The sequence below is a fragment of the Eulemur rufifrons genome, chromosome 27, assembly GCF_041146395.1.
Source record: "Eulemur rufifrons isolate Redbay chromosome 27, OSU_ERuf_1, whole genome shotgun sequence".
Lineage (NCBI taxonomy): Eukaryota > Metazoa > Chordata > Mammalia > Primates > Lemuridae > Eulemur > Eulemur rufifrons.
In genome coordinates this window covers 17,025,989-17,045,102 of record NC_091009.1, presented here as the reverse complement: position 1 = coordinate 17,045,102, position 19,114 = coordinate 17,025,989, and the positions used below count along the sequence as shown (strand labels likewise).

The 19,114-nt window shown below is 34.7% G+C and overlaps 1 protein-coding gene across 2 annotated transcripts in view; it reads left to right on the top strand.

The window, feature by feature from the left end:
• XPR1 (xenotropic and polytropic retrovirus receptor 1) overlaps positions 1–19,114 on the top strand; it is a 138,025-nt gene that overhangs the window by 68,591 nt on the left and 50,320 nt on the right. For both annotated transcript variants that reach the window (XM_069459296.1, XM_069459295.1), the window contains exons 4-7: positions 9,517–9,740; positions 11,779–11,928; positions 12,191–12,274; positions 16,692–16,773. In XM_069459296.1, the coding sequence (XP_069315397.1) occupies positions 9,517–9,740; positions 11,779–11,928; positions 12,191–12,274; positions 16,692–16,773 (540 nt within the window). The remainder of the gene's footprint in view (positions 1–9,516; positions 9,741–11,778; positions 11,929–12,190; positions 12,275–16,691; positions 16,774–19,114) is intronic.

The following is a 19,114-nucleotide window of genomic DNA, read 5'->3' as shown; positions in this document are numbered from 1 at the left end:
GTGTATTGGCAGGGCCATTGGGGCATATCTCTTGATGTCATCACAGAATAGGTACAAATTGATAGTCTCCAGATTGACTTTTTGCCAGCTCAGGAAATGATGGGTAATATGAGTACGTGATTGACAGAAATAGAATTTGGCACTTGTCCTAGACTATCACTTTTTCTCCTTATTTAGTCACCTTTTCCATGGCAGATTGTCTTGTAGACTGCAATGCTCAGACACTAGGGCACATGAAAAACTATAAATAATACAGGGGTGAGTGCAGCTTAATAACCCACCTCCACCCACTTACATCTCACAAATTGAACAGTCAGCTAAAAATGGTCAGTTTTAAAGTGAGATATTTTTAACTCAAACCTTTAAATGCCTGAAACAAATTGCTGTAATATTTTATTATGTCTATTTTTAATTACACCAAAAAAGCCAAATAAACCAAACATAGAATGAATGCTAACAAAATTTGGATATTTTTCATACCAATTCTGTTATTAACCAATTACATTTTGAAGTTTTGAACCTTTAAAAAAAAAAAAAGATTTTTTTTAACCTTCCTAGGCCTCCATGCACTTGCCTGTAAAACAACCAAATTGATTCCCAGCCCCCTGGGGTTCCACAGAAGTATTCCATATTCAGAATATTGGAGTCAGAAGCTATTTTCAATATTCAGAAAACCTGATGTAAGTTATTTGATTACTCTTTGTTATTAATTATGTATTTTTGGTTAATAAGAAATTGACATTTATTTAGATTTATACATAAAATCTCTCAGTATTTGAAGACCATGGGAGGAGAGAGGAATTTTGAAAAGGAGGGGTCCTTTGTGGTGGAAACATTGCTAATCCCTAACCTGGAAGTCTTCTAGTCCCTTCTATCACTTAAAATGGTATCAATCCTGAAGGCTATAGTATTAGAAACTTTTTTTGTGGTGACCAGTAATGTCCTTTTCCAATGGACAGCTGATCCAACTGATGGCTTCCTGTCACATCTTTTCCCAAACCAGTTTGCCTTTTCTCTTCATTCAAAATACTTAACTTCTAAGCAGTGTTATGTGCCTACATTAAAAAAATCTCAGAATATTTGTGTTGCTTTTAATATTCTACAAAACAGGCAAGCCCTTTTTAGTGGTTGGATGTTTTAAGTAGTTAAGTGCTTTTCCTCTGTTTCTAAATAATTTCAGGTTTTTTTGGCCTCTCCTAATTTTTTGGCTTCACTTATGCCTGAAATTCATAGCCGTGTTATATGCTTTTCCTTTCTTTACTAGGAAGGGAGGAAGGAGGGAGGGAGAGGGAAAAGGAGGGAAGGAAAGAAATTACCTTGGTATTTTGTTAGTAGGAAAATTATGATAATAGAAACATTTATTTCTTAGCTGTAAAATATTTTCTGGCTTTGTGTAAGTGCAAGACCAATTGGATCATAGAACTATTTCTATTATATGGTTCTTTCTGTTATTCCTATAATTCTGTTTTACAGTGTCTTGCTATATATTTATTCTTCTTTGTTATTGATTTATATTGTTTTATAGAAAAGGAATTTGAGGCACTATGTATTGTTATACCACTAAGTATGTGTAATGAAACACAAGAATCTCTTTCACTAAATGTTCATTTTGCAAGTGGTATATGTATCTAGTATCCACATATCTAAACTATGACTCGATGGCTGGTTTTGCTCTTTGCTCATCTGTGTTAAAGTGCAGATTAAATATATATTTAATTAGGGTGGTCATAGGTCTGCAATATTGTTTGAAATTCCCAGGTCTTAGCATTTCTTCCTGTATCATGATTCTGTTGTGTTCATTACAGTAGAATAAGTTATTTGAGAACAATTAAAGGAGTAGGGATTGTAGTAGGGGAAGTGAAATTATAAAGCAGCCAGTCTTGCTTGCTTGTTAACATGCCTGATAAAAATTTAAAATCACAATAATTTTTGTATTATCCACAATAAACTTTTCTTCTTTTTGTTAAATAAAAGGTGATTGATAGGCTTCTATTAAAAATAAGCCATGTGAAACTAGCCATATTCTCTTTCTCCTTCCTTCCTGCCTTCTTTGTTTCTCCCTCCCTTCCCTTCCCTTCTCTTCCCTTCCCTTCTCTCCCCTTCCCTTCCCTTTACTCCCCTCCCCTCCCTCCCTCTCTCAGTCTCTCCCCTCCCCCCCATTTTTCCTTTTCTTTCTTTCTAAGACTGAAAGAAATAATAAGGAATGTCCGTGGTCATGAGCAACACAGTTTCCAAATGGCATCTTCACAGATGGAATATCATCTAAATTAATGTTTTTTTTAATTGCAAGTTGTGACCCAATAAGTCAGGAAATTAAAATATAGTCATGTGTTGCTTAACTGTGGGGATATGTTCTGAGAAATACGTTGTTAGGCAATTTTGTCATTCTGCGAACATCATAGAATGTACTTACACAAATCTAGATGGTATGGCCTACTTACACATCTATGCTATATGGTATAGCCTATTGCTCCTAGGCTACAAACCTGTATAGCATGTTACTATGCTGAATACTGTAGGCAATTGTAACACAATGGTAAGTATTTGTATATCTAAACGTAGAAAAGGTACAGTAAAAGTATGGTATTACAGTCTCTTAGGACCACTGTCTGATATGCTGTCAGTCATTGACCAAACATCGTTTACGATGCATTACTATACCTGGTCACCAGTAAATTTTTAAAAATATGAATGGAATGTATAGTAAAATAGAAAATTATCATAGTGTTATTTACTAGTTACATCTATTGTGTTTATTTACTAATTTCATCTTTTTTTTAAAGTTTGTGTGCAATATAATAATATTTTAAGAGTTTTGTAAAGTACTGTGGAAATTTATATGAAGAGACATTCATTTTACTTGCCGGAAAAGAGGGGGATTAAGGAAAAGCCTCCAGAATAAGGGAAATTTAGACCTGGTCTTTGAAAATTCATAGGCATTTGCCAAATATTCTTGGAGGAGTGTGTTTAGGGGTGGCCACAGGGGGAATTGAAATGTAGTGTTCCAGAGCATGTGAAAACTCTATCCAGATGCATAGTGGCATTAAAGTACATTCCATATTGGGGGGTGAGGACAGTAACAAATAGTCTGCTGAGGCTGGAATTACAACATAGTAAGGCGTGAGTTGGTGATTAGAGAGAAATGTGGAAGAATAGGATGTTGTTGTTGTTTTTTGAGGCAGAGTCCCACTCTGTCAACCTGGCTAGAGTGCCCTGGCATCAGCCTAGCTCACAGCAACCTCAAACTCCTGGGCTCAAGCAATCCTACTGCCTCAGCCTCCCGAGTAGCTGGGACTACAGGTATGCGCCACCATGCCTGGCTAATTTTTTCTATATATTTTTAGTTGTCCAGCTAATTTCTTTCTATTTTTTAGTAGAGACGGGGTCTTGCTCTTGCTCTGGCTGGTCTCGAACTCCTGAGCTCAAACCCGTCCGCCCGCCTTGGCCTTCCAGAGTGCTAGGATTACAGGCGTGAGCCACCGCGCCTGGCCAGAATAGGATGTTTTATTCACACACAGATTTCAGATTTCAATGTTAGAGGTATACAGTTTCAAGCAGTAAGAATTCCATAGAAAAGTAGATAAAAATTGTGTGTAATGTAACAAGGTTAACTATCCGGCATCATCTATGATGGATCAACATTCATATAAACTTACTTTGTATTTCAAATAACACTGAGGTCCATAAATTGAATGAACAAGATAGTAACATTTAAAGACAGATAAACAAATAATAAAAATATTCCAGGATACTAACTTTATTTTATAAAAAATTATTCTTCAGTTGCATAACAATATAATAGCTTTGCTATTCTGAAGATAGCTTGTAGTTCTGAAATAACTTTTTCTAAAAGTAAGAAAAAGATAAATTTGGTGAAAACAAAAAAGATCTTGATAGCCCTTATTTTTGCTCTTTTAGGGACACATAGGTGATTTGAAAATTCTTGAGTGGTTATTGGAAATTTTTATCATATATTTTATATGAGGCCTAGGGTGTTAGCATATGTTATTAAAATAATAATCTGTTCTCTGATATTCAGAGTTATTTACTGGCATGAGTAGAAATTGGAATTTATTGCCAAAATATGCTATTTTCATCAGTATTTATAAAATTGCTTAGAAATATTCATTTTTATTTTTATAAGTATTTTTGTAGATTTTCAGTAGCAGATCAAAGTATACATTTCTGTACACACAGGGACCTTTTTCCAGGTTCTGTGCAGTCCCATATGCTTGAGCTTTTTGGTGATCTGGCTTTAGGAAACAGGTCTCATTACAAAATAGATTTGGACATTTGACATCAAAAGCAATAGTTCTCATTTTTTTTTAAATGTATGCCCCTTTTGATAGATGTGAAAGTCTTATACTGTAGCTGTAGTAATATTGAATGTTATTTTTTTCAAAGTACATATGCTTTATACTCCTCTACTCAGGAATTCTCATACTAAGTATTATAGTTATGTCCTTAAGGAAGAGAATCACTAGTTTAAAAAAAGTAGCAAAATGCACCTGAAATTTTTATCTCTTCTCCATTTCTATATAGAAACGTAGATTACTAGAGAGAACTTTTACCTAGTCATTCATTCATTTATTGAACAAACATGGATTGAGCCTACTATATGCAGGCTCTTTATGATACAAAAATGAAGATGATGGTTCATACAAAGACGTGTATGAGAATGTTAATAGCAGCATTATTTATATAGTTTTAAAAAACTAGAAACAATCCAAAGGCCCACCAGCTGATGAGTATTTAAACAAAATATGGTATATTCTCATGATGAAATGCTATTCAGCAATAAAAGCAACAAAGTATAACATTTATGTCATGCTACAAAAAACTCAAAATCATTATTCTAAGTTTAAAGAAGCCCCACAGACACAAAATACTACATGTTGTATCATTCTCTTACGTGAAATGTCCAGAAAAGGCATAGAGACAGAAAGCAGATCAGTGGTTGCCTGGAGTTAGGGGTGGAAGTGAGGATTGACCGCCAGTGGCCATGATGGACATATATGGGGTGATGGAAATGTTCTAAATTTGGATTGTGGTGATGATTACACAACTCTGTATATTTACTAAAAATCAATGAGTTGTATGTTTACAGTGGGTGTCTTTATAGTAGAGACAGCACCATATAATGGTCTCATTATGGCATCCTGTAAGACAGAACTCCATCCTTTCAGAGTTTTGTCTCTCAACTCATCTTTAGTAAGCTTTTTTATTAGGTCATCTGTTTCTGGGTATGTGGTAAAAGGCCGTTTATTCCATGATTATGAGCCCATTGCTTTTCTGCCTTTGCTATGAAATCTGTTCCATGCTTGGGAACAAGGCTGTGTGGAATACTATGATAGTGGATAAGGCATTCCTGGAGATGGTGGTACTAGCAGAAGCATTAAGGGCAGAGAAGGTACATCCATATCAAGTAGGCATTTGAGCCAAGCTTGGTGCTGCACACCTGTAGTCTCAGCTACTTGGGAGGCTGAGGTAGGAGGATCCCTTGAGCCTAGGAGTTCGAGGCTACAGTGAGCTGTGATTGTACTTCAGCCTGGGCAACAGAGTGAGATTCTATCTCTTTAAAGAAAATGCATTCATTCTGGAGAGGACACATCTCTGCCCTCTGCATGGTAGAAGCCATCCAATACAGTCAACCTGCTCCTAGCCCCTAGGTGGCTGGCCAGTCCCAGTGGGGAATGGTGCCCTATCTTGGGCTCAGTGGTGGTCTGTGCCTGGTGAGTAGCTGTACAATGACATGTATAACTACACACTAGGTGCTAGAAGCTGTATTGATTTGCTCTAGTGAAGATACTATATCCAGAATAGCACATATCATCAGAGAGACTACCTCATTAAGTTTACAATAATCCACATTCTCCAAGATTCATCCAACGTCTGCACAGAGTAAGCAGGCGAATTAAATGAGGATGTGATAGGTATCACCCTGTGTCTTTCAAGTCTCTGATTGTAGCACTAACTTCTGTGCCTGTATGCTGATAGGGAGAGGTTCCAGGAAGTTTCACATAGCCCTTCCTGTCATAATGTTGCTTACCTCTGTATCAGAATCAGTGTGGAGATTCCACCAGTGGCCCAGTATGTCCATTCTAATTATACATTCTGAAACTGGGAAAGTAATGATAAGGGTGAGTCTGTGAACCAACCAGGTCTGCTATGAGTCTAACTGTGGCTAATATTCCATCTATCACCTGAACATCATAAATCTACAGTTTGCTGAACCACAGTGGTGTTCGTAGTCTCCAGAAATTTGCTGTGGTGCTTACCATAATTCTGAGATGGCCTCCAAGATCTCTTCCCCTTGGTGCACACATACCTTCCTCCAGTTATTCAGTCAAACACTAACCTAGGTCCTGCTGATGTAATTAGGGTCCCAAATCAGTTGACTAAGAAAGGGAGATTATCCCAGGTGAGCCCTTAAAAGGGACTGAACCAAATTCATATATCCAGCTATAAAAGGCAGATGTACACATGCTTTCTTAAAGATGCATCACAAACTGTTTACTTTTTTTAGTGAATAAGCGTTTGATAGAGAAACACCTTTATAGTCTAACTTTGAGAATATGTTATAACGTGTTTCTTTTTGTATGGGTACCTGTAAGGACCAGTTCACATATCCAGCTATAAAGGGCAAAGGTAAGCATGCATTCTCTAAGATGCATCATAAACTGTTTTTAGTGAAAAAATAAATAAATAAAAGGGACTGAGCTACTCCTAGGGAAAAGATTCAAAGCATAAAAAGGACATATAAAACACAAGCAAGTTTCTCCGTTGAAGATAAAGAGGGATAAGAGTAGTCTCCAGGAGCTAAAAGCAGACCCCAGAAGACAGCCAGCTAGGAAATGGAGACCTCAGTCTTACAACTAGGAAGAACTAAATTCTGCCACAACCAAGTGAGTTTGAAAGAAGAACCCAAGCTCCAGATGAGAAAGCAGCCCAGCTGACCCCTTGAGGTTATCTTTATCAGAGCTTGACAGAGAACCTAAGCAATGTCATGCTTGGACTTCTAACCTACAAAACTGTGAGCTAAAAAATGGGGTTTGTTTAAGCCACCAAGTTTGTGCTAATTTGTTATATGGCAGTACACAGCTAATACAAAAGCCAATGTCTACTAATCCTTGAAAGGTCTGGATATTTCCTTTCCCTCAGTGCACAGTCACTAATAAATAGCCACTAGACCCTTTGAGGAAGGATTGGAGGCAGATCTATACTATAAGCTTATGGCAGTGCTGCAGGAACCATGGAAAAGGGAGCTTGCCTTCTGCTTCAGTCAGAGGTCTCTGGATGTGTGGGCTAGCTCAGATCTAGAAACTAGGTGAGAGGCTGTGACTCTGTTCCATTGACTAAAATCAAGTGGTTGACTACCAGACCTAGAGTTTTTTTTTTTTTTTTATTACATCAATCAAGCAGTAGTCTAGTGGGTTGCCCATTTATTGCATTCCTAAAGATAACCATGATCAGTTAACGATAGCCAAAAATCTCTGTGGGCTAAAACATTCTGATTACTGATTTTTCCTGTTGCCTTTTATGGTAAATGCACCTGGCTTGTTTTGATGGTTAAGTGCTGCCATCTGGCCCTTCTGTTCCAGGATCCTTTCATCTCTGCTGAAATCAGGGAACCCATCTTAATGGATACATCTCTCAGGGCCATTCCTGGCTTACAATGAGAGCAAACATAGAGCTTTTCAAGGATGCATGTGCTCTCCTCACTAATTATTTCTGTGCTCCTTAGTGAAGGGAGTATTTTCTGTGCTTCCTGGGGTGGGGGGTGTAGTTGGTGTAGTTGGTGTTAGAGATAGAGAGGAGTAAGAGTGCTCTCTAGGAGCTAAAAGCAGGCCCCAGATGGATGGAGCCACATAGATGGGTGAAAGTCATTTGGAAAGAAATATGATTTCAGTTTTGAATACAATTCTAGGTCATGGGACATAAAAGAAAAAATAAATAGATTATATAAAAGTTAAGAATATGAAGGTCATGTAAATAATTAAGGACAGAGATGAATTTTATAAGCATCCTATAGACGTGGTTTCTCTAAGAGAACAATGAATCATGAAGAATCAGTGCCAGACAGGACAAAAATGCATATGAAAGGTTAGATGACGACAAGATAGTATACAAAGCAAGGAAGAGGGAAAATGTGAGAAAGAATGAGTTGTAAATAACACTTCGTTATTATTGTATAATTATTTATCATCATTATTTATTGAGTGCTAACTATGTACCTTGGCATTTTCTAATCTTCATTTCACTTAATCTTCACAACCACCTTATGAGGGAGTTGGTATTATCTCCATTTCAAAGGCTTAGAAGAGTTTAAAAAAAAACTTGACTAAAATCATACATCTAGTTAATGAGACAAGGATTTGAACCTAAATTTGCCTGGTTCCAATGAACTAAATTGTCACAATTTAGTTTAACTCTAACAAAAAGTTAGAGTTTGTTAGTTTAACTCTAACAAAAAGTTAGAGTATTATTTTTAAATATATTACAACATAAATATCCAGATATACGTAATATTTTTTAACAAATAATTTGCCAGTCTTAATCCCTTCTTATATTTCTTGTCTTGGAGAACTAAAGAGGTCTAGTGGGAAATAAATAACAGCAGATTAAAAATCTAAAGCTCAAATTCTAATCCTGTTTCTGAGCTAAACTATATGACTGGAAAAGTTTCTTAATAGCTTTATTTAATAATTGAGATATTCACATACCATAACATTCACCCTTTTAAAGTATGTAATTCAGTGGTTTTTAGTATGTTCACAAGGTTTTACAACCTTCACCACTAACTGCAGAACATTTTCATCATCCCACCAAGATACCCCGTACCCATTAGCTATCATTCTTCATTTCTCTTCCCCCAAGCCCATGGCAACCACTGATCTACTTTCTATCTCTGGATTTCCCTATTCTGGATATTTCATATAAATAGATTCATACAGTATGGGATATTTTGCGTCTGGTTTCTTCCAGTTAATGTAGTGTCTTCAAGGTTCATCCATGTCATACCATGGACATTTGGATTGTTTCTACTTTTTGGCTGTTATGAATACAAGTTTGTATATGTATACAAGTTTTTGTGTGAACATGTGTTTTCAGTTCTCTTAGGTCTATACCTAAGAGAGTGGAATCACTGAATCATATGGTAACTCTTTTTAACCTGTTGAGAACTGCCACACTATTTTCTAAATTCCAAATCATCTGTTCCATTTTACATTCTCACTCTTAGTATCCCTTTACATTTTATTTCTTCATCTGTAAAAAAGAAAGGGTACATTTGAGGTTTTTCTGGGAGGGAAGTGTAGGGTAAAATGAGAGGAGGATGTTAGACCAAAATATTTTTTTCCTATCCAGCTCTAAATATTGCATGTAAATTTTTTTCCTAGAAATTCTAGAGAAGCAAATTTAGAATAATTATGTAATAGTAAAAATTCACCAGTCAGTGAGAACTTTTATCAACTCTTTTATCTTACTAATTTGACAATTTTGTTTTATTTCTTACAGAGAAGCTCGCAGAGGCTCAGCGCAGGTTTGCTACACTTCAGAATGAGCTTCAGTCGTCACTGGATGCGCAGAAAGAAAGCACTGGTGTTACTACGCTGCGACAACGCAGAAAGCCGGTCTTCCACTTGTCCCATGAGGAGCGTGTCCAACATAGGAACATTAAAGACCTTAAACTGGCCTTCAGCGAGTTCTACCTCAGTCTTATCCTGCTGCAGAACTATCAGGTACTTAGATTTTTACCCCAGAGAATGGCACCTTTAAGTAATTGAGAAATTCCAATAAATCAAATTACCTTAAACTGCTAATGGGTCAATCCAAAAAGGAAAATCTTCAGCGTGTCATTATTCTTGAGGTTCCTATTTGGATTTCAGATGTCCTCATTGGCTAAAAACCTTGTATCATGGTAAAACAGTGTTAACAAGACTTCTGTTTTTGAAGATTAGTTTTCTAAAAACTTTCGTATAATATTCAGGGGTAGCCCTTGACTCAAGGACTAACAGTTTGCTTCCTTATTTTTAGAGCTGTTTCTCATAGGATGAGTAGACATAAGAAATAATATATGTCTATCCAACCATTGTTGGCTATGTAAGAGCTTTTATATTCCTCCTAACCAATAACAAAATTTCCATAAAAGCAATTGGACAGTTGATTTTCCTACAACTGACACTCATAAAACAAAAGATCCTGACTTGTCAACTTGCCGCTAAAAGAATCCTTTCCATAGGCTGCAATAAATCTGTATTTTAAAAAAAGTTCTTGGGAAAGAAAAGAAATTAGGTCACAGCAAATGTGTGTAGAGACTAAAAATCTAGGCTATTTTGATATATCACTCAATATTTAAAAAACCAATCCAAAAAAGTTGAACTTCCGGATATGCTAAATTATGGAAATACAAAGCATTTATTCATTTGTAATTCTTTGTAAGTTTCTTTATGAAGTTAAATCTATAAAGAATTTAGTTGAAATCAGATTATTTGTAAGATAATAAATATTTAAATAAGCAAAAGCATCTCACTAATATTTAGAGAGACCTTATACATTATTTTTTTTCCATTTTATTCTTGTGATTAGTACTTATAACAAGTACTTAGGATCATTATAGAATGATATATCATATAAAAACTAAAGGTTACACAACAAAAGTATTGCCTGGAGTGTTAGAATTTTAAAATAAAAAGTAATTAAAGTCTCATATCTGCAATAATCTTAAGTTAATGCATGTACTTATTTTCATCTTTCCCTTTTATAATTCTCCTTTCTTCTTTGGTGATATCATATAAAGAAGAACCTATTTGGAAAATAATTTAATAGAAAAGGAGTTATATAAGATAGATGATAAATTCCTTTGGTTTGAAATTTACCCATAGCTTTATAATTTAATTTTTAAAAGAAACAAAATTTATTTCCTCTTTCCTGTAATGCTATGAAAACATTCACATTTCACGGTTCATTAACTATGCTTGTGTGTTACATGGAAATGCCCTTGTTAAATTTTATTTTATTAACTTTTCTGGCAGCTTTTATTTTGGGTCGTTATAAAAAAGCTCCATGAGAAAACAAAAATAATTGTTAATTATAAAAGTTCTGCTTTATACTCTGTTCTTTGGAGTTGTCTATTATGTAAGAATACATTTATTTTGAGAATGAGGGAAAAGGGACAGTTGATTAAAAGCTATCTCCAAGTCATGATATATGCACCCTGAGCCAGGTTTAAGATCATACATTAAAGAATGGGCAGAAAAATATAAATATGCAAGCAAGCAAAGCCTATCTTGGAGTGAGTGCTCAATTTTTTACTGATGGGGATGTGTGATCAGCAAATTTGAGAGGCCCTTGGTTTATAGATCTCACCTTGCAAATCCACAGTTTTCTGCTTTTAGTGCATGCTGGGAAAAGAACAGCAGAATTTGAGAATATTCAAATTCTCAAACTGTATGATAGTATTTTGAAGTATATTGTAGAAATTGAGGAAAAGTGAGGGCTCCTACCCATGATGTATATAAGTATGATCATTTCTTCCTCTCTACTAACTCTTTTTCACAATCCTATAGCACACTACCTTGAAGTGAATAAATTAAATAAGAAAAAAGAGTCTCATCTTTTTAGTAGTGAATGCTTTTGTGAAAGCATTGCCATTTCCCTGAGTACTCAGTCTTTGTCCAGTCAGCTCTGTCTTAGTGTTTAGTGCTTAGTGTTTATTATTTTTCATCTTCTTTGATTATGGTAGAAATTATAGTTGATTTTTTTCATTTCTTTCTGTAGAATCTGAATTTTACAGGGTTTCGAAAAATCCTGAAAAAGCATGACAAGATCCTGGAAACATCTCGTGGAGCAGATTGGAGAGTAGCTCATGTGGAAGTGGCCCCATTTTATACATGCAAGAAAATCAACCAGCTCATCTCTGAAACTGAGGTATAGTAATCCCACTTATTTACCATATATTTTCAATCACATTCATGTTTTATATTAAGGAGTATAATTTCTCGTTTCTGTTCTCCTTTTGTAAATATTTGCTAGCTTTGGTATATGTAGTCTTAACTTGTATTTTTTTTTTCTTGTGCTTTATCAGTATACATTCACTAAAAAGTTATCAGAATATCAAATATAGAAATGGTACAGAATTATTTATGCATCACTCAAGTTTAGTGTAACCTATGTCAAAATTTAATTCTAGGCTGTAGTGACCAATGAACTTGAAGATGGTGACAGACAAAAGGCTATGAAGCGTTTACGTGTCCCTCCTTTGGGAGCTGCTCAGGTTAGTGTTTGCTTCCAGGGGTTGGTTTGGTTTTGCCTTTTGAATAATCAACACAGTCTGATAGCTGATTTCATTACCTTAAAGAAATTTCAGCCAAAGTTTATAAGTAGTTGCTACTATTGTTATTTTAATTTTAAAAAAATTAGATTCCAGTTTTCACTTAGTAATGAATTGTAGTATCTTCCTACATTTCTTTTCTCATCCTGTACTTCCTCTCTTATTATATTCTTATTGATATGCTAACTTCTTGGTCTCATCAAATGATTAATATGGGATTTTTTTGATAATATGGGACATTCAGATGTGCTGGGCTACCATATGGCTTCATCCAAAATGCAGCAGTTACACTGAAAAAAACATTTATTAAATAGTACCTACACAGTAGTTATACCCCAAAAAGCATTTTAAATAATATTGTCTGTGTCAATAAACAAGTATCAATAAATTTGGAACGATTTAAATCATACAAAGTACATTTTCTGACAGCAATGGAATTGAAACCAATAACAGAAAGAGTTTCTGCAACCTAATAAAAGGCATCTATGAAAAACCTACAGTTAATATCATACTTAATGGTGAAATACTGAATATTTTCTCCCTTAAACTAGGAACAAAAAAGGATATTCACTCTTATCACTTATATTCAACATTGTACTGGAGATTATAGCTAGTGCAATAAGATAAGAAAAATAAATAAAAGGCATTCAGATTAGAAAGGAAGAAGTAAAACTGATGGGTTTTTTGCCACTGACATGATGATCTATGTAGACAATCCAATAAATCTATAGAAGAGCTACTAGAACTAATATGTGAGTTTAGCAAGGTTGCAGAATATAAGACCAATACACAAAAATCAATTCTGTGTCTGTATACCAGCAAGAATAATTGGAAATCAAAAAATTTTAAAACAATGCTATTTGTAATACCATGAAAATATGAAATATTTAGGAATAATTCTGACAAAAGATGTGTAAGAACTTTACATTAAACTGTTACATAAAACATTGCTGAAAGAATTAAAGATGTAAATGAGAGATATGCCATGTTTATGGGTATATTGTGTAAGCCCAGTATTTTTAAGGTGTGATTTCTTCCTAAGTTGATCTATAGATCTAACATGCTCCAACTCAAAAATCTTAACAGCTTTTGGTTTTTTTGTTAAAAATTGGTAAGCTAATTTTAAAATTTATGTGGAAATGCTAAGGACCTAGAATACCCAAAACAACTTTGGAACAACTAAGTTGAAGGATTGATACTACCTTTTGAAAACTTATTGTTAAAGCTACTTAATGTCAAGGTTGGCAAATAGATCAGTGGAACCGAGTAGAGTACAAAAATAGATTTAATGTGTATGTGGAAAACAAATTTTTGCATATACAAAGCACGTCAGTGGAAAAAGGATAGTGTTTTCAGCAAATGGTGCTGAAACAATTGGATTCCATATCTCTAAAAACCCTTTCATCCACTCTTTATACCATATAATTCTTAATGTACCGTAGACCTAAATGAAAATGTAAAACTGTGAATTTCTAGAAGAAAATCCTAGTGACTTTGGATTATGCAAAGATTTCTGAGAAATGACACCAAAAGCACTTCATCAAAGTTAAAAACTTGTCCTCAGAAGACACTATTAAGAGAATAAAAAGAAAAGCAACAGACTAAGAGAAAATATTTTCAAAACATATCTGATAAAGCATTTGTATTCAGAATATATGAAGAAATTTAATACCCAATAAAAAGAAAATGACTCAATTTAAAGATGGGCAAAAGACCTGAACAATTCATCAAAGATGTACAGGTGGCAAATTAGCATGTGACAAGAAACTTGGTATCATTAGGCAATAGAGAAATGCAAGTTAAACCACAATGAGATAATATACACCTGTTAGAATGACTAAAATTTTAAAAGATTGGTCATACTAAATGTTGGAAGAACAGGAACTTTCTTATCTCATATGGTGCTGGTGGAATGTAAAAACGTATAAATGTAAAATGTGTAATGTATAACCACATTGGAAAACAGGTTGGCAGTCTCTGAAAGAGTTAAACAGACACCACTCCAAGATATTTACCTAAGATAAATGCAAACATATGTCCGTATGACGACTTGTGCACAAATGTTCATAGCATCTTTATTCATAATAGCCTAAAACTGGGAACAGCCCAGATGTCCATCAGTAGGTGAATGGATAAGCAATTTGTGGTATATCTATACGATGAAACACTACTCAACAATAAGAACAAATAATCTGTTGATATATACAACAACATTTTGAATCTCAAAATTATGCTGAGATTCTTTAAAGCAGACCAAAAAAACGTACATAGTGTTTGAGTCCATTTACCTAGGACTCTGGAAAATGCAAATTAATATTAATAAATAGTATCAGAAAGCAGATCAGTGGTTGCCTGCAAATGGGGTGGGCTGGGCTGGGCTAAGAGGAAAGGATTACCAAGGGGCATGGGAAACTCTTGGGAGTCATGGATATGGTCATTGTCTTGATTATGGTAATGGTTTCATAGGTGTTTACCTGTCGTACCAAAACTTATTAAATTGTACAGTTTAAATATGTACAGTTTATTGTATGTCAATTTAGTCAACAAAGCAGTTTTTAAAAAGCAGGCATATAATAGTCAAACTGCTTGAAAATAAAGATAAGAAGAAAAATCTTAAAAGCATCAAGAGAGAAAAGATACAAATTATATACTTTTAAATATGTGTAATTTATTATATGTCAGTTATATTTGAATAAGGCTGTTAAAAATTAATTTTAAAATATTAAGGTGCTTAAGAATGTGTGTAGAGGTGGTAAAGCTAAAGCAAACATGAAAATGGTTATCTCTCATGAGGAGGGAAGATATTTGGATCAGGGAGAAGTGGGGACTTCAAAGTTGATGGAAATGTCCAGCTTCTAAATATGGGCGATAGTTCACTTTACGCTTCATTTCTAACAGTCTAAATACAATATATACATTCTTTTATATATATGATAAATTATACAATTTTTGAAACTAAAGATAACTTTTTTTTGAAAAAGATGAATGACCATCTTTTGGATGCAGCCAGTCTAAAACTAACAATACAGGTACCTGTTACTGATAATAAATAAGTCAGAGGGCGTCTCAGTGCTTTGTTTTGGTTTGAAAGTTTTTAGAAAACATTTAAAATATATAAAGTGTAATATCACTAACAACAATAAAAATTTTTTAGAACATTCATAGCAAATATTTAAGTCTATGAGATTATCTCTTTCCATGTGTCTCCTTCCTTTACATTTAAAATATCAGGTACTTTCTATTACATACTTATTTTAGAAAACAGTTTTTAAAATCATTTTTTAGATATAAAATTATAATAGAGAAAAATATTTTTTGAACCTACACACTCTGGAGATTCTGATACACCAGTCTCTTTAGAATCTCTAGTATATCTTGAAAAATTCACTTTAAATGACCCCACTATAATAGTGTAAGTACTATCAGAAAATGCATTCTTATATTTACCATTGTTTCTAATTATTATTTGTTGTACCCAATATGTAAAGTCTAGTACTGATTTGCAAAATTTAGAGATATATACATAATAAAAATAAAATTTCATTTTAACTCTCTCCTATTAAAAAAAAACCTCAGTGTGTGAATATGTAGTCATCCCTTGGTATTTGTGGGGGATTGGTTCCAGGACCCCCACAGAAACCAAAATCCATAGATGCTCAAGTCCCTTATATAAAATGGCATAGTAGTTGCATATAACCTGTGCACATCCTCTTATAGACTTTATTATTTATTTATTTATTTTGTGGACACAGGGTCTTGCTCTGTTACCCAGGCTGGAGTGCAGTGACATGATAATAGCTTTTCTTTATGTTTTTAGAGACAAGGTCTTCAGGCGTCAAGGAATCCTCCCACCTCAGCCTCCCAAGTTGCTGGGATTATAGGCATGAACCCCTGTGCCCAGCTCCACCCGTACACTTTAAATCATCCCTGGATTACTAGAATACCTAATACAATGTAAATGCTGTGTTATACTGTATTTTTATTCCTATTATTTTTATTGTTGTATTGTTATTTTTTATTGGTTGTTTCCCCCTGATAATTTCAATCCATGGTTGGTTGAATGCACAGATCTGGAACCTGTGCACATGGAGAGCCAACTGGAATTTGATGCTTAACATTATAATCTTGTTTATTTCATGACTCAGATTTCTATAAAAGAATTCCATTAACTGGCACCTCTGTTCTAGTGTTTATAGGATGATGAAGGATGATTCTCTGTTTCAGATTTATAAAACTTCAGATCATAAAATATTATTTTCATGGTAGAACTTTAAGGCTTACACTACTAATTTATTACAGCATATATTAAATGCATTTGATATTTTGCCCTATACCTAAAATGCTGTTTTTCTCTCCATAGCCTGCACCAGCATGGACTACTTTTAGAGTTGGCCTATTTTGTGGAATATTCATTGTATTGAATATTACCCTCGTGTTTGCCGGTAAGTAATTTAAATTTTGAATTTATTCTCATTAATGTTCCTATATCGTGAATGTAACTACCAAAGCTTACTGAAAGAGAAATCTGTCAGAGCTAAGTTTTTTGTTCTTAAAAATGATGTAGGGCTTTTTTGGGTGGTTGTTTTTTTTGTTTTTCCCTTTGTATGTAGTTAGCCTTTAAAACATTGCTAGTATATGACCTCTTATTCTTCATGATTTTCTAGTTTTTGTGTACAACTTCTGTAGACTTTTTTAGAGTTCTGTTACCAAGAACCTCAGCTCCCTTGATCATGGATGAAGATAAGTAATACGTTACAAAATTCATTCACTAAAGCTTACTTACTTTGCTTATTGGAGACCCTCTTACATCACTTCCAGAACCTTTTTTTTTTTTTTTATTCCTGAGACGGAGTCTCACTCTATCACCCAGGCTAGAGTGCAGTGGCATCATCATAGCTCACTGCAACCTCAAACTCCCGGGCTCAAGTGATCCTCCTACCTCAGCCTGCTGAGTTGATCACTGTACATTGTATGTATTGAAACATCGCTATGTACCCCATAAATATACACAATTTTTATTTGTCAATTAAAAAATTAAATAAAATTAAAAATAAATTCAGGACATATTGAGGTTTTGTTTTCTTTAGTAAATATGAACTATGTTTTTGTGAGACAATATGATTTGGTTTTTTTTGTTTTTGTTTTTCTTGAGACAGAGTCTCACTCTATTACCCAGGCTAGAGTGCCGTGGTGTCAGCCTAGCTCACAGCAACCTCACAGCTACTGCCTCAGCCTCCCAAGTAGCTGGGACTACAGGCATGCACCACCAGGCTCAGCTAATTTTTTCTATTTATTTTTAGTTGTCCAGCTAATTTCTTTCTATTTTTTTTTTTTAGTAGAGACGGGGTCTCGCTCTTGCTCAGGCTGGTCTTGATCTCCTGAGCTCAAACGATCCACCCACCTTGGCCTCGGAGAGTGCTAGGGTTACAGGTGTGAGCCACTGAGCCCAGCCCTGATTTGTTTTTTAATGTGTGTGGTTTATATGTTTAGTTTTGTGCATTATATTCTCTCACCATAGGACCCTTCTTTGTTTGATTTTTGTGTGTGTTGTATGGGGGAGGGTAAATATAGTTAAAGCCAGCTGTCTATCCTTATTTATCTCCCAGCGGGTGCTCAAAAGATAACAGTGTTGAGAGTTAGAGAGAAACACAGCGGTAGTAATGCATGTACAAACATGAATCTTTTTTTCAAACATTCACATCAAAAAATGTGCATAATTGCTCTGGTTTCTCAAGGGGACATGACATAGTATTTAAAAATTTATCTGAAAAATCATATATTCCAAATACTTAATTTCATGAAGAAGAAAAGTTTGCGTGTTAGATTTTTAAAAGCTTGTTTCTCTTGTGGATTCCTAATAACCTTTACTTAATTTGGTACAGTTACAATATACCATATTTTACTAATTGGTTTGACCATTTACAGTGGATATAAGGTCTGAAATAGGCACTGGTACACTAATCGTAATATTATTAATTGTTTCAATCTCTTTGAGGATAATTTGGTAGTATATGTAAAAATTTTAGATACAATCACTTTGATTAAGCAGTTTTATTTCTAGAAATTTATCCTACAAACATACTTGTACATGAGTGCAAATACGTGTATGGAAGGGGAGGGTATTCATTGCTCAAATATTCATCATTTGTTAGCTGTTTAAATAAATTATATTACTCCTGTACAGTGAAATACCATGGAGATATTAAAATGAATGAGGTAGTGGTGAGAGTGAAAATGGGCACAGCACCTGGAGAACTGTTTGGCAGTACTTACCAATACTGCACATATACTCAGCTCTAATAGAAATGCCAGACTGGGTGCCGTGGCTCATGCCTGTAATCCTAGTACTTTGGGAGGCCAAGGTGGGAAGATCCTTGAGACCAGGAGTTCAAGACCACCTTGGGCAAAAGAGTGAGACTCCATGTCTACAAAAAAATTTAACAATTGGCTGGGTGCTGTGGCATGCTCCTGTAGTCCTAGCTACTTGACAGGCTGAGGTGGGAGGATCTCTTCAACCCAGGAGTTTGAGGTTATAGTGAGCTATGATTGTGCCACTGCACTCCAGGCTGGACAACAGAACAAGACCCTGTCTCTTAAAAAAACAAAAAAAACAATTTACATTTATCCACCAAAAGACATGTATGAGAATGTTTATAGCAATACTATTTATAATTGTCCCCAAACTGGAAATAATCCAAATATTCATAAACAGTAGAATAAATAAATAAATTACAGTATATCTGTACCCAGTGGAATAGCATACAGTCATGCACCACATAACAA